Below are 20,336 nucleotides of genomic sequence, written 5' to 3'. Positions count from 1 at the left end.
TTCATTTCAAAGAAATTCATTTTATTCAACCTCAATACACCAAAATGTGCACTTGTATCCAGACTATAGAATAGAATAGAATAGAATAGCCCTTTATTGTCATTGTACATGTACAATGAAATTATGGGTGCTCTGTGCAGGAATTAAATATAAATGATAAGACAGGAGGAATAAATAACAAGCAGGAGAAACATTTACAAAACAGTAGAAAGGCAGACATTGGAGAACAAAGTGCTTGAAAGTAGTGCAAAGGGCTCGGTCAGAGTATAGAGTCCATGTGTGAGTCGCCTGAGTGATGAGAGTTACTCAGACCATGGCTCAGATTGGTGAGATGAGTGGCAACTTTGCTTACCTACTGCATCACTACACCGCTCATTTTTCCATAGTGCCTTTACATAGCTTAAACATACACGTGTTTCTGTGTCAGAGACAGATAAAGTCGGTTTGAATATGTGGAGCAAACAGAAAATGAAAAGTTGTAAATGGTGGCAGATATTATGTAAGATAAATGAATTCATTAATTGAAGAAATAAAATAGCACAGTCTGTTTAAGACATGGAATAAAGTTAGTGTCTCGACAGGTGGAATTTTATTTTCCAGTAAAGCTATCCAACTTTGCAAGGTTATGAACAAGATATATGTAGGGAGAGAGAGAGAGTTAAAGAAATATATGAAAAATGAACGAAATGATTTATAAAGACAAATAGATAAAACATATAACAAACCCCTCAACCACCCTGACCTTTTATAGTTACAGTCATTCATCTTTATAAACAGACTTCCTGGAGGAAGTTAGCATCTGTTTCAGACAGTTTCACAATAAAAGCAGTTTCAGAGGCGTGCCAACTGGCCGCATGTGATCACAGTGATTAAACTGTGCTGCAGGCTAACGCTAACGCACTGACTCATTTCTTCATTAAGGGCCATGGCGACTTGCCGATGTCTATTTGAAGAACACGCACCGACTTACACCTGAGGCTTCCTCAAACATATGACTTCACTAGTGCTGCCTGAATCACCTTCCACTGAATCACTGTCTGTGTGTGTATCTGTGTGGCTTCAGTTTCAGTTTAAAATATGAGTAAAGAATGAAGCACAAACATGCACATACACATAGAGCTCCTTATAAGCTCAGGGGAGTCATAGTGTCCTAGTTAATTTGGATTAGCAAACAGACATGGTGACACACATGCAGCCAGACAAGCAGGCAAGAAAACTGTCACCAGAGAGAGTATATATATTTTTTTTTACAAAAGTTGGAAAAGTTCCTCTCAGACTTTTTTTTAAAGAAGCAAAGAACTACTTTTGTCTTCTCCTCACTACAAGCGGTGACACCGAAGGCATCGAGACACCCTCTAAAAATCAGCTTGAGCTCAAAGTATTGTTCAGTCCGTTATAGATTCATGTACACTCTTAATTTCAACGTTTTATGTCATACTTGTGTTGGGCAATGTTGTACCAAACTATATGTGCTGCTGATTTTAAATGTGCACAGAAAAAAATCTATACTTTGTTAACTGAATGTGAAGCTTACAGTGTCAAATTATGCACATACATTACACAATACAGCTCATATATTAACTGTAGGAAAAGGTCAAACACAGGGTAAAAGGTACAACGTTTTACTAGAGAAGACAGTATTAGGCAGTATAACCTAGATTTAAAAATACTTTAATAGCAGGGATCATAGTTAGCTTCACACTTTTGCACAGACAGGTTTCTATAAACAGAGTCCTCTAATAAATAACACGCACTCATCCATCCATCCATCCAGTAAAGTTTGAGCAAACAATAAGAAGTGTATCAGTACCAAGTCTCATGTTCTATGTTTGGGGAAAGGCGATCGCAGTGGAAAGTCTTTGTGACAGTGTTTAAAACAAGAACTAATATATGACAGGAAGTTACAACCACCCATCTCTAAAAATTACACAGCAGTGTTGAAATCATTATTAGCAGCAGTGTATATTCCCGTTCTAGTATCTATGTCTTAACCAGCTCAATTTTATTGAAATTTGAACTATTACAAATCAGATGAATAAATTATACTTTTAAATAGTCCTAAATGTGGTTTGAGGTCAGCCAGCAGATGAGTGGCTAATGCGCCAACCACAAGACCTGCTTCCCTGCCTACTGAGTGTTTACACCATGCAGACATTCTCATGCTCTTCTTCTCCACATTTTCTTTTACTTACTGCTGTTCTTTGCTAATAGAGATGCAAACTGCGAAAAAAAATTAAGAATTATTTTTATTATTTAATTACATAAATTGACTTTTTTGCACACAGGAGGGAAGTCTGTGGTCCTCTGAGGGAACAGGCACAAACAGTGGTCTAAATGAGGTGAGTGCTGCTTCAACCAGTGGTGGTCTTCGAGTTTGATTTAGTACAAAATTCATTTAAACCAACATTAGTTAGAGGCACAGCAGTAATTAAATATCTCTCCTCACACAGCACCAGGTGTATAACACCCACCCCCCGGAGAGAGGGGGCTCTTCCTATATACAGCGGGAAGTACAGCACAGCCACTCCCAGCCTCCGCTGCAGCCCCAGCGCTTCCAGCACACATACGCCCCGAGTCGCTTTCAGCCAACTTATCCCTACCTGCCTCAGAGCCTCATCGATCTTCCCCCCACCATCTCCCTCTCAGATGGAGAGGAGCCCCCGCCGTACCAGGGGCCCTGCACCCTGCAGCTCAGAGACCCCGAGCAGCAGATGGAGCTGAACCGCGAGTCGGTCAGAGCGCCACCCAACCGAACAGTATTCGACTCCCACCCTCTCGATCCATCCAACTCCTGTCTGCAGGCCAGGTAACAATAAGCAAGTCTGTGGTCCGTTATTGTGTTTTGGATCACTCACTTGTCGTTGTGTTGACTAATTCCTGTGTTAAGGATTTTTATCAGAGACTTATCCAGCTTATAAAAGGCGTCATAGAAATGTTTATGTTCTTTGTACTAACTTTGTACTAACTGTGACTAGATGTACTGCACAGTAAAGGAGAAATGGAGTGTAAGTGGAAAAGGAGACTAAGAGCTTTAGACATCCTCTCTTCACAGCCTAATGTTTAATTATGTTTCATTTTCTGTGATTATGATGCATTATAAGGTTTTAAATGCAGAAATTCGATTAGCTGAAAACCTACAACAAATCATTTTTTATCTGCCATCATCTTGTCGGTGTTATTTATTCATTCAATTATTTTGCTCTCAGACTGCAGGCCCCCCCTCCAAGTGTCCATTCAGGCATCAGTGTGTTGGAAGCCCAGGAGGCTTTGTCCAGGCATCAGAAGCAGGGCTCTCGAGTGGAAGGAGCTCCTCCAGCCTACAGCGAGGTGATTGGGCACTACTACCACCCAACATCTGTAACCTCCAGCCATAACAATCGGACTGTGATATCCTCACAAGCACCACCTGCCTCGCTCATACAAGGCCTGCTCCGACCTCCGCATCAACAGCAAGGAAGCGTGGACAACAGGAACACAAGGAATACAAAGGAGAAATCCCAGAAACCCCAGCAGGTGTGACAGTGCTGCTCTCTGCTTCCAGTGAGAAAACCGGGATTACATCTGCTCACCACTGGAGTAATGACCAGTGGAGAATGATGAAAAGTCACGAAGTTGTTAAAATCCACTCTGAAGGGTTTAAGAGCTGGTTAGTTTTAGTTGTTGCAGGTCAGTTTTGCAGTTTCCCCACTGGCTTCTCTGGGTAAGATAACCCAGAACCACATTGCTCCTGCAGAGCACAGTCGCATGAACATCTGGCACATCCTGTTCTGCAGCTTCCTGCTTCATGTCTTCTGATGAACCGTTGATGTCAGAAAAGAGAGGAAGATTTAGAAGGGAATGAGATGGAAGCAGATGATTCTTTCCCTTAACAAGTCCTCTTCATCTCTCTTCTGTCAGACTGATCTGCGTAATCACCTTTCACAATGAATATTTACTTGGTCTGTTTTTTTCCGTTGAACTTTTTCTTTATCTTATTCACACATCCATGAAAATTCCTATCCAAGCAAATGGCGAAATGTTACAATCTTCTTGGTTCTTCCATTTGTAGGATTTCTTTTTTTAAAATGTGATAATCCCCCCACCACCACGCTGCTTGTGTCCAGTTAGTCCATATTCAAAACTCCACTTCTGCACCAGGCTTTAGCCACATCGCTGGGACATTTTAGCACACTCGCTTATTCCGCGAGTTGTAGCACAAGGCTAAAAGTTCTGCCTTACATTTCCTAAGCGATGCAGGAGTTGCCACTGAAATGCTTGTTTCTTTTTTTTCCTTTTTAAAAAAAATGTATGTTCTTTTTTTTAAAGAACGCTTGCACAAAGTTCAAGACTGTTCACCGGAAAAAAAGAATAATCCGCAATATGATCGAAAAGAGACAGAAAGTAGGGAAAGTTTGGGTATTTTTCTATACTTGATGGATTCCTATGAGTACATTTTTTGTGTTGCTTTTGTTTAGTGTTTTTTTTTTTTGTTGTTGTCTAGTTTTAGAAAAAAAAGATACAAACATCAATAATCGGTTGGGGTGCCAACTTTTCACCTTTTGCAACGTACATGTTGACGTGTATATACGTCACACATGGAGCATATATACAGACACATGTATGCAAACCTAGAGTGAAAAGCACGAATTTAAAGTTATTTATATAATTGCTGAAAAGAATTGCACTATTTTTTAGTATGCGCCAATGGAACGTTTTTGGGACTTTTATTTTGAAGGAGCTCTGTCTATTGCGGCATAAAAACAAGAGAGAAGCAAGAACATGGTGAGTGAGGCTCAGACCGAGCGGTGCACAGCAGCTGCTATCATGATAAATGTAAGGGGAGGTTCTGACTTTGGCCCAACGGACTCGGATTAACCGTTACTGTACCATTGATAAAAATGAATAAATAATCGTTGGTTTATGCAAATGTCCGAGTCCCGCGAGCCAGCCACAAGTCAGCATCCAACCTGTGGGTCCAATCAGAAAGTCTTAACTCTCTCTCATCCTATTGGCCGAATCATTAGCCAATCCCAAAGCTGGCTATTACTACCTCGACCAAACAAGCGAAGCACATTAGAGTTTATTCATGTTAACCAGACACAACAAATGTCTGGACTAATCGAGACAGTCTAATGTAACAATAGATGTTAAGTAGAGTAGGATGTCGTAGACTTAGTTTTTAATCCTGTTATTTTATTTGAATGTCAGATATTTTTATTCATTGGATGAGAAGAGAGAAAACAAACCAATGACACCCCCCTTGTAGTGTATTACTCAGGAAGGAAGCCAGTCGCCCAGCAGGTCCTGAATATCTGATGCACTGACTGTGCACCACTTTGGTCACCCATGCACCCAAAAGACCAAATTTTCTGGTCACGTACCTCTGGTTCCTTTGAATTATAGAATCTCTCCCACGTTTTCAACCCATGTATACAATCTGCTCTCTAAGTTTTTCTCTCTTGCAGGCCACTCTGAGCACTTTATTGCACCAGGAAAGAGACCACAATCTTCTGTCAGCCAGCACCGACCAACCAACCAATAAAGCTTAAACACAACGGTAGAACCTTTTAGGCTTTTAGATTCAGATTTAGATTCTCCAACTACTAATGATGCACTTTTAAAGAGATGCAAAGAGTTGTGGACCAAAGCTTTTAACATTTACTGGAATAAAAAACAACTTTATTTATCATTTTGAGATTGAAGAACTTTAAGACATACGGACTTTAAATCCTCAACTATCCTTCTACAGGTCTCCATAAAACCAGCTGAACATATACTTTAACAAATATATTCTATAATCAGGAGAAATTTTTTAATTTTCTTGTTTATAAACTCATTCTTTTAAGCTTTGGACTCAAACTCTTTGAGTGTTGAATGCAGCACAAGGCTGGTTGTTGAAACTAGACACACTGAAGTGTTGAAAAGTGGCACGAGTGTTAATAGCAGCCCGTCTTGTGTCATCTCATTAAGAGTGCAGAATTAATAGAGTTGCATTAGGTAGCGATTGAGCTACTTGATCAGTATTTGTAGTTTTTGTATTTAAAGCTGCTGCTTGATCCAGACAAAATCAGCGCCCTCTAGTGTCCAGCCTTTATGCAACAGCGCCCTCTTCAGGGACTGAACCAAACTGTAGCCAAATCTCCTGAGAGACAGTCTGAAGGCTAAAACAATACATTTTATAATCTCATAGGGTGAATCTTTCATTTTTTGTCTGTACTTTCCTTCCATGATGAGTCAGAGCAGCATCTATCAACTATCGTGATAAAAAGAATTCAATCTGCTGAACTTGTTCCCCAGTATAAACCTTGTTTACAGGGACAGTTTGGCCCAAAGGTAAATTTATGTATTTTCCCAATTTTTTTGTATTCATTCCTATCCAACTGGATTGTGTTGAACTGGTGTGTGAATTGCCCAGTTCTGGAGAAATCAGCTACAGCGATGCCTGTGTTCTCTTTAATATAATGTAAGTAAAAGGCAAATTTCTGCTTGGGGTGTTTAAAGTGCCAAAATGTGAAAAAGACGGCAGCAGTTTCTCTTTCCAGAAATTGTGACCTGTTTATTCAAAAAATAAAAAATTTAAAAATCCACAAACCTTACAGTGAGCCATTTCATGCAGGAACTCTTTAGTTCGTACCGATCCGCAATTTTGAAAAATGTCCATGTGCAGAAGAAAGCAACCATGTGCGTGTGATGAAAGGCTCTTGCTGGTGGGAGATTGAATGGATGTCCCTCATTTGACCTGTAACATCAGGTAGCTGCACAGGTGCGAGGGTGTCTTTTGGTTTGAAGAAGATATTTCCTGCATGAAACTGCTCACAAAAATGTTGGTGGATGTTTTTTTGATTAACAGCTTCACAATTTTTGAAAAAGAGGCATTGCTGCAGAATATTTCAAATGTAATTTTTGGTGCTTTGAGCTCTTCATAGTAAATGCCGTTCAGTTCTATTCCATTAAATAGAACGGTGACATTTCCACATCCAAAAACTTCAAAAATGAGTGTCTCACAAAAAAACCCCATAGAAAACTGTGTAAATTTGATATTAATGTAAACTCTTATTTTAAGTTGCTGGATACAAACTAAACGTTTACAGCTTGATAGATGGATTGGATGTGTTTATGCTAGTCTTGTGTCTCGTCGTTTTATGATCGCAATGGTGCAGTCTTGTGTTCTATAGCAAACTATAACATTTCAAATCATAAAACAGATTGAAAAGACTCTTCTAGCTGGTTAGAAAAGTCTTTGATGATATTAGAAAGAACTTCAAAACATCTTGTAGCATTACTCAGCAAACTACTTTCAAAAATCCATCGAGGATCTGGGATTTACAGATGCTTATATTTTAGAGTTAAAACCTGAAAACACTGAATTCCTCTCAAAAAGTACAGACAAAAAGTGAGAAAAAAGATTCGCCCTCCCGTCATCTTTAAAGTCTGTAGCTCTTTGTATTGTTCCTCTGTTGCATTGCATTTAATATAGGTCACTTAAAGAAAAAAAAATTATATAAATTAACAAATCTACTGCCCCAAAAGAAAGATGATTGGCTCATTTTAAAAAAAATTATTGTAATAATAATAATAATAATCTTTGATCCTGTAATGAGGTTAGCAGCCTGGTTCTCAGTCCTAAGGTACTTTGAACTGTTTTTCTCTTTCATACTTGTTTTTGAACAGAGTTGTTTCCCTAAATGGTTTCCTTTCCTGCACCAGAGGGCTTGCAGCGGGTATGAGAAGGCTGGACAGGCTCTGACCACAAATATTAGTGATAGGAGCTTAAAAAATGTATAAGGAAGTTGGAAAAATGTGTAGAATCAATCTCTTATTTCAGGGGAAAACCCGGGCTGGCTGACAATACAAAATAAGACAGGAGGAGAAAGAGGGAAAAGTCATTTGGAGGCTGACAGGAAGAACAGATCACACATTTATACACAGCTGCTAATACCCTAGCGCTGCCTACATCTAAAGACTGGTGTGTTTACATGCAGTTGTACTTGTTCACCAGTGTTTGTGAGCTTTTCTTTAACTCTCAATTCTATTTATTTATGTTTCTTTTTAAAATTCAGTTCGATTTGAGTCACATAAAAGAGAGATATTAAACCAATCAATGCTCAGATAGTTTTTGTTGCTTTAATCCATCGTGGAGATACTGAAAGTGTTAGGAGATCACTGTGTGCGTGTGCGTGTGTGCAGTTAATGTACACCCACCTGCCCTGGGAAAGACCTCCAGCTGTCTAGACAAAAACTAAACACATAAAGGCACACACAGAGCAGACTAAACAAAGTCACCGAAGAACCAAACGCCTCACACACACACAGACACACACACACAATAAACACACACGCACACACACTGAGGTTTTTGTTATTGCGGACCACACAAGGTAGCAAAAACATTTATTTCACACACCTTGATTGCCTCTCCCCTCCCTCTCCCTCTTCCTGTCTGAATGAGCTCTTCCTGTTCCCTAGAGATGGCCGCTGTCCAATGACAGAGCTCCTTTCAGAACCGGCCCTCGCTGCCGCTGGGTCAGCGGTCTTCGAGTCTCCTTGGAAACGTTCGTTGTTTGTTATTGTTGCTATGTCGTACAAGTGTGCCTGCCTGCGCTGAGACGGGCAAAATGTGAGTGGCTAGTTTGGGCTGTCAATCATCCCAGGCCACACTGTCTCAGATGATGACGATGAATAGATGATGGTGATGAGATTGTTGTTGTTGGTGATGATGATGATGATGATGATGAAGATAGATGTTTTTGGTAGTGACACCGCAAAGATCGTTGCAATACACCTACTATTTGCCTTTTTGATGATATTAGTCATATTTTAACGTAGTGTGCTAAATGTCAGTTTTTTTTATTGTTGTTGTTGTTGTTGTTGTTGTTGTTGTTGCTGATGATGTTTATTCACTTGAGAACAAAAAGATTTAACTTCAATTCAAAAGTTCATATCATTAAAAAATGTGTTTGTTTGTTTTTTTTCATTTTGTAAACATCGAGAGTGTAAAACTACCTAACACACAAAAACTGCAGATTTCTGGGGAGGATGTGTAAATATAAGAAAATGTACTTCTGCTTTTAAGTGCCCTTTTTTACAGTTTAAAGTTGTCAGTGTGCAGCTGTCTGAAGAGCAAACCGGTGCGATTGGTGCGGGGATCGACGCCACAGATCCCCATCAACATCCCTTGAGATGAGCTTATGTTAAAGCTAGCTAAAGTTCCCTTTTATTGGAACCTTTTTGAGCACATTTGTATCACGCACTTATAAGTTCCAAGTATAAATCTTCATGTAAGCACCTAGTCCTCGTAACCCACTAATCATTGCGTCTCCTTACTCGACCCAGTGTCTAGATGTGTGCCTTCTGGTGTCCAGCATGATCGGAGACTTACACTTAAAAAAATCCTTTACTGTTGCCTTTCAACGCAAAACCTCGGACAGCACAAAATCTTAACACGTTACAGCCGTGACGTATGGAAGCCCAGTCAGGCCAAGAAAAAAAAATGGAGGGAAAAAAAAAAAACATTCAGTGTTTCTAAGCTAAAATGGACCAAAAGTCCTTAAAATACTACAAACAAATAACATGTGGAAAAGCGGATATCTGCAAATCCTGTGTGGTTGCTTCTATTGTTTTTATGTTATCATTCCAACTTCTCTTCCCTTTTCTTTTTCCTGGTAAAGCTGGACTTCTATAATCACGATATTAGATGCTAAATTTGTGAAAACAAACAGAAAAGTGTCTTTCACATTACTGTTGCTATTGCTGCTCTATATGTTTGGAACTATAACTAAAAACAGCTGAAATTAATGCTTTTCTTCAGAAATTTAATGAGACGCAGTATTTGCTTTTAACATTTCTGACTGCTTGCAAAGAATCACACACCACACAGTCCAGATTCATATGTGACATTATTTAAGACATCTCCAAAGACGAAACCACTGTAAAGAAAAAAACGTTCAGTCAAGCTTGAACTTTTTGTTTTCGATTTTGGGGAAAAATCTTTTTTTTTCCTCCAGTTTTTGCTACATGTTTGATCAGTTTTAAAAGAAAGGATGATTTAAGTAACACAAGTAGACTGGCGGACGGCATACAAGCAAACCATTTTCTCCCTTCATATTTCTGTATCATCGCATTTTTCTCTGCTTGCTCTGCTCTTTTAATCAGCGCTGTGTGGCGCCTTTCCTCTGACAATGTCGAAGAAAAAGTATACAAAAGCACTCTTGTTCGCAGTTATGTTATGTGTTCATATTTAAATAAGCCTCTGTATCTTACACCGCAGTGACTATTGTAGAAGTCTTCCACCTGTCCTTGAGTTTTATCCTGCAAGCATGTAAACTGTGGGGCTTGTACAATAGACCAGTTTGTTCTGGTAAGGATTCCTACGTGCAGCTGGTCCAGATGTTTTAGAAAAGCATGATAAAATGCTGCGATTGTGTCCAGGGAAGTAAAACTGCACACAAGTAATCAGCAGCTTTGGAGTGAAATCTTCACTCAGGACCAGATGTCAGATAAAAATGTGGGAACTCTGATCTGTTCTCTGCAATGCTGGGTTTCCCATCACTCAAACTTAGCACCGGGTTCATAAAAAGAATGAACATGGAGCTGAGGGTTTAACTTCAATCTGTTATCTGTCACAGCATGGCTCATGCACTTATATAGAGGCCTGCTTATTCTCAGTGATAATAACTGCTTATTTGTGTATTAAGACAGTTTATTTTAATTTATATTGGATGGTCTATGTGTTGCTGGGTTTGCTATGTTGTTATTTTCTTTTCTGTTACAAACACAAGACAATGGTTTATTGTTGTTGTCACAGAACATGAATCAGACACATTTCAGTTAGCCTTCGATTTAAAAAAACAAATAAAAAGTTTTATAAATTCACCCGAGTCTCCTCTGCTTATTTATTTTGTATTTAGTAATTGTTGAAGGCTTTGCTTTTTTTTGTTTTTGCAAGAAAGGAGCCTTTGACACACATTCATTCATCCACCACACAGACACACACACACACACACATGCACAGACACTTTGTACACATACAAGATTTGGTTTGTATGCACATTTCAAAAAGCTGCTGGGAACATCCCTTAGATTAGCTCCTGTTCCATGCTGATGTGATAGCATCATGCAGCAGATCTGTTGACTGTACTTTGATTCAGGCTGAAGCATTGATCTGACAGAAGGTACTCTGCAACATGGATGATTGCTTTTGTGATATTTAAACTCAAATATGATCCTACTGTCATCATGTGGCATCCAAATTAGCAAAAAAATTATCATAACTTTTAAATGTTGTGTGACTCTTGAAACACATTTTATTTTCATCTGCAGAGTTAAGTTGCTGTAAATATGTATCCAGCAGATGGCGCACTTGAATTAGAGTTCAAGGCTCAATGGCCACATCATGGTTATGATTGTTAGATTTACTTCATGTCTAGTTATTAGTGTTTAAGGGGTCAGTGTTCACTGATCTGGTCCACCAGGGAGACTCAGGCCTTTTGATTGTGTTGTTTGTATTTGTTGAAAATACATGAAAGCACAGAAAGGAGGGAGTGTGTCAGACTTTTTGTAAAAATGTTATTTTTTGGACTTTGCATTTTAGTAAAAACGTGAGATACTCTGAACATGCTGTGTCTGCTGCATGATGGCACTGTGAAAATATGTTGTAAATAAAATGCCTGTGCAGGTTTTAAGACAGTTTAACGGTTGGGTTTCCTCACTTTGGTGCTCTGCTGTTTGACATTCACTATCCTTGCTATTGAGGTTTTCATTTGGGTCTTTTAAATTAAGCTGCAGAAAGCGCCCTGAGTGTTTTGGCTGGAAATGTGTTTGTCTGTTTTCAGTTTTTAAAAAGTACCAGTGTCAGGATCACCAAAGCCAGGAAGGCCTGATGGCGGATGAGAATTCCCTGCGGAAGACCACCTTGCCTGCTGAGGTGGCTCCGACGGGCCTTTTGCACTCTCCATTATAAAGAAAACAAAAACATGACAAAACAAGTAAACAAACAAAATATGCATTCGTTCCTCAAATTAACTTGAGCCCCTAAATTAACTTGAAGGCTCAAAATGAACATTTTTGTCATTGCCATCTTGATGTTTTAAAACCAAATGCACAACTGAATATCTTTTTGCAACCTGAAAAGTGATCCTTGCTGACCAATAGAAAGAATGCAGTTTTAAGGCATCCACCATGCATGGTTAGACTATAAACATTTGTAATTATTTACAATGTCATCAATTATTCAGACATTTATCTAATACAAGTAGCAATAACACACATTCAGAAACGCTTCTCTACAAGTAAGACACGCTTTGAGACTTGATCTCAAAAACTGTGAGACTTGACATGAACATATCTGTATTTACATGCTTCACCTGTGCATGTTTGAAATTAATTTAAAAAAAGTTTGGATAAAAAATTTCAAAACAATTGTATTTAAATTGTGTAATGTGAAACCACTGCAGAGGCACCTTAAATCTGCATTCATTTCTGTTAGGCCCTGTTAGTACTCTTGTGGCATTCTGTATTAACTGAAGGCTTTTAGAACAGCAAGATAGGAAGGGGTTACAATTGTCCAGCCTTGAAGTGACAAATGCATGGATCAATTTTCCAATGTCACTCTTGGACAGGATGTTTCTAAGTTTTGGAACATTGCTCTAATGATAGAAAGCAATCTTACATATTTCCTTGAAGGACATATCCTGGTCAAAACTGATGAGAAAATACTCCTCACAGTTTTACTGACAAATAAGGTAATGTCATCTAGGGTGAGCATTTGGTTGGACACCATGTTTCTAAGATTTCAGGGCCAAATACAATAACCTAGACTGATTTGATGCTTGAATTTATCTGAATTTAATTAAGACCCACTTGGTCTTGTTGTTTTAAAGCCTAACTTAGATGCACAGGAGGACTTGAGACTTGATTGGGTGAGGCTAAAATGAGGGTAAACTTGAAAATGCACTAAACTTGTCACAGTCGACATTAAAGGCTCAGTTCTGCCCTTTGATCTGTGGCTGTCAGCTGTCAGCCTCTTGATCATTGAGTGACTTCCAGCCAGATGAACCTGAACCAGTTACTGAACAGATTCCAATGACTCAACAACTTACACTAGATTACACTCTTTTCTGTTCCTGCCAAGTTTCTACATCAGCTCTCACCTCATACTGCAGGGTCATCCATTCTCCTATCTCTCTTTCTCTTTCTACTATCTGTCTTGCTACACACTTGGCAGTCAGCCTACTGAACAAACATTATTCAGTTAGTTTTATGGCCTACGAGAGCAGAAAAAGGTTGAATGAGTTACGGGTGCATCGTAAAATGAAGATGGAACAATGAATGAGGTGATGAAGAAATGAGGGTTGATTACTGAAAGTCATTCCAGGGATCATGTAAGGATCATTTGAGTGAATTCACAAAACTATTTACTCCTTTCTTCTTTCGTCGTTTATAGCAAGTCATTTAAAAAAACATCAAAGATCAATTTCTGACAGGAGGCATAAATTTATTTTTGATCTTTCTCCTGTGTTTTTTCTTTTTTTCCCTGTGGCACAACTTGTCGAACGAGGGTGGAAAAAGCAGCAGAGTTGCAGTGATGTGAAAAAGGGAAAAGCTGCACTATATTCTTATACCAACTTATTTGAACTTATTTAGGCACTTTAACACCTCAAAAAAGAAACTTTGAAATCTGTGTGCAGAATTTAGCAGAAGGGAGTTCAAGTTGTCAACTTTGCCTTGGCATCCTCTCATTGAGCCATTTATGTTCAAAAGACTAATGTAGCTTATTAAATGATCTGGATGCTGTTCATAAAATTAAGTTGATATTTTCAGCCTATTTCCATTCATCTGTTGTCCAGCTTTGCTCACTCTGACACAATTTACTATTTGTAGCTGCAGCTTATTTGCTACAAGGTCTGATGTCGATGTCGAGGTGTGGAGATGCTCTTCTGTGTATCATGGTTTTTACAAGTGGTTAGATAGCATCTACAGATGCTGTCAATGCAGAAATTAACTACTGAATTCACTATAAAGGACCACTGAAAAGAATGAAAGCTGTCACAAATTATGAGGCTTAAAAGACATCCTTGGGTCTGAGGGTTAAAGAAATGACTCACACACAATGCCTGGAAGGCATGAACTGAAATTTAAAGTACTGTACTGTAAAACATGATATCTTGAACCAAGAAAACAGCATTTGAATACCTTATCGTCATCCATCTAAGCAAATCGAATTTTCATGATGGAGTCTACAAATGAAACTGGGGAGGTTATGTGGGCAGATGTTGCATGCGAACTGGACATTTCAGCAAAACGTAGAGTCATCGGAATTCCCTGTGAGCACGAACCAATCACTGCGCAGAGGCATTCCTGCTGACGTCTAACAGAGAGGGTGAGTGGCCCAGCAGTGATGTCACTGTGTCATCTGTGCAGCCACCAAACAAGAACACACACAAAACTGATAAGGCCTCACCTCCGCTCTGATGCTGCTACTTGTCATTGTGTAACTGTATTTTTTGTCACTCTGGCTCAGTTTCTATCACATTTTTAATGTTTTCTATTTGGTATATCCATTAACATTGGACAATTGATAAATATTTTTATTGTCATTTATGTTTTATATACAGATCCTGTGGTTAAAAAGGGAAATTTAATTCTGTTTTTCAAAACCTAATATTTTCAATATGCTGTAACAGCCCAAAGCAGGCTGAAGACACGGGAGTATAAAGGTACATACTGAAGATCTAGATCACTAAATCTTTTTAGCAGACACTTACTGGAGGGAAAATCCTGTGTGTGTGTGTGTGTGTGTGTGTGTGTGTGTGTGTGTGTGTGTGTGTGTGTGTGTGTGTGTGTGTGTGTGTGTGTTTGCACGCGCGTGTGTTTTCATATCCTTGAGGGGACATCTAATTGATATAATGCTTTCACTAGCTGTTCACCCTAACCCTATCTATAACTCTATGACTATTGCAACCCTGACACTAAAGCCACATTTTGATTCTCAAAAATGCCTTCAAACTAGCGGGGATGTGGATTTTGTCCCCATAAGGATTGTTATTCCCCACAAGTATAGTAAACTTTCAATTATTTCATCCCCACAAAGATATAAAAACATAGCATGGGCACACACCCGACTGTGTGTTTGTGTGCTTGCAGCAATCAGTTCAACGGAGCTATTTATGTCTTGTTTTTGGACATGTATGGAGCTTGTCAGTACAGAGGAATAAGGTAAAAACTTCCAGCAGGTGAACTGAACAGAACTGATCCTCATTATGACATATTAGCTAGAAAGACAATTAATGTGAATATCACTATGACACTAACCACCACCCTACATTTGATTGCACACGAAGTCTACTGACATCGGCCTCTCCCAGCAGGACAGTGTGCCCTGACACACTATAAATAAATAAATAAATACGTAAGTACTCCTTAGTGAATTTTCGGACCTGGCAATTTTTTCCTGAGCCTGGTTCTGCCAGAGGTTTCTTCCTGTTAAAAGGGAGTTTTTCCTTCCCACTGTCACCAAAGTGCTTGTTCATGGGGGTCATATGATTGGTTTGTTGGGTTTTTCTCTGTATGTATAATTATAGGGTCTACCTTACAATGTAAAGTGCCTTGAGGTGACTGTTGTTGTGATTTGGCGCTTTATATAAATAAAATTGAATTGAAATGAATTTAATACTGCTTTTCACTACCATATACATTTACCTTATTCTGTGAACTTCATCTGCCCACATCCATCAGTGAGCCTAAAATATGTTGTTGGCTTGTGGAGAGAAAATTAAAAGTGAAACCCAGAACCTTCATGAACCTTCTTGATGGGAGGTGACAGGGTTAGGCATCATTCCATCATGAAACCCAGTGAGTCTAACTGTGGGTCTTAGTTCAGATGTGAAGCAAAGTTTCAAACTCTTTTCTTTGTTTTTCTTTTTGTGTCTGCAGTGAAGTTGAAACACTGACAATAAGCTAGCCCTCCATAGCAGACTGTTAGTGGCTCATCCACAGTCTCCTCTCAGCTGGCTTTTACTTCACATTTACAGCATCGTCTATTCTCCTCTGTTTGTGTCACCTGGCAAAATTTTGTGTCAGTCTGCGTCTTTGCAGAACTTTATTTATTCATGCCATGCAAAAACTCTGCAAGCTGCAGGTTTAAAGTTAACAAACCAAACAACAAACAACTCTGACTACAAATTTAATATGCACTGTAAAGTTTTTTAACATATCAGCAAACTATGTGGAACATTTTTCATCATGAAATGCATTTTAAATCTGTCATATTTACACATTTAATTAACCAGGGAGACCAAAGAGAAAACCAAAAGTTTCAATGTACATCAGAGTTGATATTTGCACAAAATAGCTTGAGTATATGTGTCTGTTTCTGCTGTGTACTAAAAAAGCACATTTAAATGTCATTCATTATTTTTGTGCAGCCGTATTGTATGGTTGACCCAAAATCAATCATTGCCTTACATGTATAAAATAATATTAAAATAATATTAAAAGCATGGACATGGATAGGCCACAATAATGCACTTTATAGATGTAAAAATAGCTTCCATAGTCTAGAACATTAGATAAGAGCTTTGCTCAAAAACAGATTGAGACATACAGTCGAAGTATGCCTCTGTGTGGTTTCGAGGTAATTATTTCCTCAGATTAGACTGCTGAAAAACCAGAATATACAACTTGTCCGGTCCTGGCAGAACTTAAGGAATAAATCATTGTCTCAAAGAAGATGAATCGCTAACAACACAATCAGACAAACAATCCTGTTTATGCCAAAATTATGTTACATAAGATGTTTTTGTGCATGGTGCAGAACTTTTTTTCCAATTGAAAAACATGGCTGAGTTCACTGTAAGGTAACGAAACCGACACTTTCCTTAAACCTCATATAATACAAAATATAAAACAATTTAAAGAAAAAAAGGCAGGTTTATAAGAATGAGTGTGAAAGTGATTTTAATGGGGAAAAAAAAAGCTGCACTTCAATATTAATAAAAAAATAACTGCAATGCAACATCCATTTGGTATCTTTTGTGAATCCCTCACAGCTCGCATAAACATTTTGGATTCTGCTTTGGACACTGAAAGAGTAAAATGCTAAATTATCATCTAACATCCTGGTGCAGGAACATTGTAGGCCAAAAGAGTAAATAGTCATGTGTCTGTTAACCTGTGTGTCCTGTGTACATTTGTTGTACATTTACAGGAGTTGTATGGACTTCACATCCAATCATCCTGCAGTTAGTTAGCTGGATTCTGATGGGAATTCTTTATGGAAACTTGTTGTTTCTTCTTTAGATAATAACACCTTGATTTAACTTAAAAAAGTGAATTGAAGTGGTGCTGATCTTTTTAGCAGTAAACTTTAACAATCTGTACGATTTAATTGAACTGCAGCCTGAATAAAAATGTTTACCTGTTTACCTGCAAATCCACTTTGGTTGCTGGAAATGCTACAACAAAAACTTTCCCCAGTAACCTATTTTGTGTTTATTTAATGTCTAAGTGCTCATACGTGGAGATAAGTGGGACATTTTGCAATGATTCTTCTGGATGATCTGTCACTGATTATGAGTCTTTACTGGTTAACCAGCCTCTGGTGGAAAACTTATTTCTATTACTTGTCTCTTTATGTTCTTAGAAACATTATTTCAGTCAAAGATAGTGTCAAAAACAAGTTAGTGATGATTAACTACAGTTCATGTCATTATCTTCATATCTTACACAACAGCTCCAGTGTACCATGGGACAAAAACATGTGAGATAATGATGATGATGATGATGAGATAGCCTTTATTTGTCAGTTGCAGGTCTTTTGCCCACACAGCCACAGTCCAGGCGACCTGATTGCGGTACAGATTGTCTTGTTGTCTACATGATGTTTTGCATGTAGCAACATTCGTGTTAAAAACAGGATTAGCTTGCTTTTTGTGAGGTCATAGCAAGAGACTGACTATAGTCGGGGGTGCACATAAGTGGTCCGCAGGTGCGCATTCGCTGTCAAAATAAAAGACGCGCAACAAGTTGCAATGCGTGTTTGCGTACATAAGATTTTCTGGAGGAGGACAGACATTTGTTTAGAACTCTTAAAGATGTCGAAGAAGCAAGCTCCTTTACACAGCCTCCAAATAAATGTCAGAAGGAGTCCGAACCGCAAAAGAAGCGCGTATTCTCGGAAAAGTAGTTGCAGGAGGTGAGCTGGCTTCAAACAAATGATGAACGCACAGAGATGTGGTGCAGAATATGCCGTGAAAATCCCACTCTAGCAGACAAAAACACTGCCTTTTATATGTACGCAAACGCGTGTTGCAACTTCTTATCTGGTGCGCGTCTTTTATTTTGACAGCGAATGCGCACCTGCGGACCACTTATGTGCACCCCTGACTATAGTGTATACAGTGGGCTATATTATGTAACTGTGTCTGTAACTGTGATAAAGCACTGTATAAAACACACAATACCAATATAAAATCAGCAACTGAATTTAAGCTTTTTTTATTTGACTACAGAAATTCTAAAAAGAAAAAAAAAAGAAAAAAAAAGCAGATGTTCAGATAACCCCCCTGTGAGTAGCACTTGGTGATGGTGGGGAAGAAGAATCCCATTGTCATGGTTCTGAGTCATTTGACCCCGCATTTTGGGTTTTCTTGTGTTTTTGTCATTTTGTATCATGATTTATGTTTAAGATAAGATAAGATAAGATAAGACACCAAGACAAGACATGCAAGACATAAATGTAACTATTCAACCACTACTATTACTATGTAAGTAATAGATATCTATGAGTATAGAAATGTACACGCACACACACACGTACTAACTAAATATACATATGTATATACCTGCACACGTCCATACATATAAAAAGGTGCATTATGCATAAAGTGTGTGATGTCCACAATGTCCAGTGACTCATGATATCATGATTGAGGAGTTATAGAGTCTAACTGCTGTTGGGATGAATGATCTGTGAAAGCACTCCTTCCTGCAGCGAGGGTGTTTCTGTCTGTGACTAAAGGAGCTGCTCAGCACACTAACAGGCTCATGCAGAGGCTGATGTGGGTTGTTCATGATGGGTGTCAGCTTTACTAACATCCTCCTCTCACCCACAGCCTTCACAGACTCCAGAGGACATCCCAGCATGGAGCTAGACCTCCACACCAGTTTGTCAGTCCTGCTGACACTCATTCATCAAGCTCAAGAAAAGGGCAGCACAGAGAGACCACAAACAATACACAACTGCATACAGAACAGACAAAAATTAATGACATGACACAGTGGCATATACATTGAAAAGAGTGGGGGGGGAAAAATTTGCTCAACACATCATGGGAAGTCACCAACAGCCTGAGCTTTGGCAGCTAAAACTAAATGCTACTACAGGGTCACCTGTCATGTTTACATATTTTAATCCTAACCTTAACTGAAAAGAGACAAAAAAAAAATCAGGATTAAATATCATTGGATTTAGTTGAACAATAAAACAAGGACCTTCTTGTAAGTATCCCCGACCAGTTGATCTACAGTGGAGGGAAATACATATTGATTCCAAATTGAACTCATTGTTTTAGCCACTTAGAATTCTGTGGTAGGTTTAATTTAATAGTAAATGATAGAATGTCAACAAAATATTCAGGATTAGAGATGTAAGAGTTACAAATGAATGCTAATTTATGTAAGATAAATAATTCTTTGATCTTGTACTGACCAGCATGAACTGAAACAAAAGTAAACTGTTCAATAAAAGTTTAATTGGCAGCAACTTCAGCATTAACAGCCAACACTGACAGTTAATTGCACCAGTTCTATGAATAGCATCTTGAATGCTGCAAAAACAAAAAGACATCTAAGAACATCGGCAAGAAGACTGCTAAACTTCACACACTCTTATAGTCTAATAGACATATCCACAAGAAGCATAGTAAAATTAAAAAAAAACAAAAAAACAATCATATCTGTTGGTCTGATTAATCACAAATGGAACAAAGATGAAATTACTATCAATAATAATTAGTGTGGGGCAACTTGCAAGATTTCCTCTGTTGTTAAAGATATCAGAGCAGCTCTGAGGACAGTTACCAAGAAAAATATTTGTAATACATTGTGCTGTGATGGTTTGAAATCCCAGAGGACCCATGTTCAGGCCTTGAGAGAGTGTGATGTGGTAGATGAGGCCAAAATTGAGCAATTTTTGCATCAATTTACTGGTTGCATTTGCTGAAGATGACACAGAGAATACTATCCCAAAACATGGAGATGGAAACTTTAGGCTTTGGGAATGTGTTTGTGCCAGAAGTACAGGGTGACTGCATGACATTAATCACTCAGCCAAGGACTGAAAGTGACTCATGAATAGGTCT

The 20,336-nt window shown here is 38.6% G+C and overlaps 1 protein-coding gene across 2 annotated transcripts in view; it reads left to right on the top strand.

Moving 5' to 3' along the window:
* The window catches only part of pmepa1 (prostate transmembrane protein, androgen induced 1), a 40,407-nt gene extending 29,556 nt beyond the window's left edge, over nucleotides 1–10,851 (top strand). For both annotated transcript variants that reach the window (XM_040003915.1, XM_040003922.1), the window contains exons 3-5: nucleotides 2,286–2,339; nucleotides 2,451–2,806; nucleotides 3,207–10,851. In XM_040003915.1, the coding sequence (XP_039859849.1) occupies nucleotides 2,286–2,339; nucleotides 2,451–2,806; nucleotides 3,207–3,519 (723 nt within the window). In that variant the 3' untranslated portion in view covers nucleotides 3,520–10,851. The remainder of the gene's footprint in view (nucleotides 1–2,285; nucleotides 2,340–2,450; nucleotides 2,807–3,206) is intronic.
* Nucleotides 10,852–20,336: the final 9,485 nt, after the last annotated feature.

The sequence above is a fragment of the Simochromis diagramma genome, unplaced genomic scaffold (genome assembly GCF_900408965.1).
Source record: "Simochromis diagramma unplaced genomic scaffold, fSimDia1.1 OVJJ01000320.1, whole genome shotgun sequence".
Classification (NCBI taxonomy): Eukaryota; Metazoa; Chordata; class Actinopteri; order Cichliformes; family Cichlidae; genus Simochromis; species Simochromis diagramma.
The sequence above is the reverse complement of the archived record's forward strand: the minus strand, read 5'-3'. Positions and strand labels throughout refer to the sequence as shown.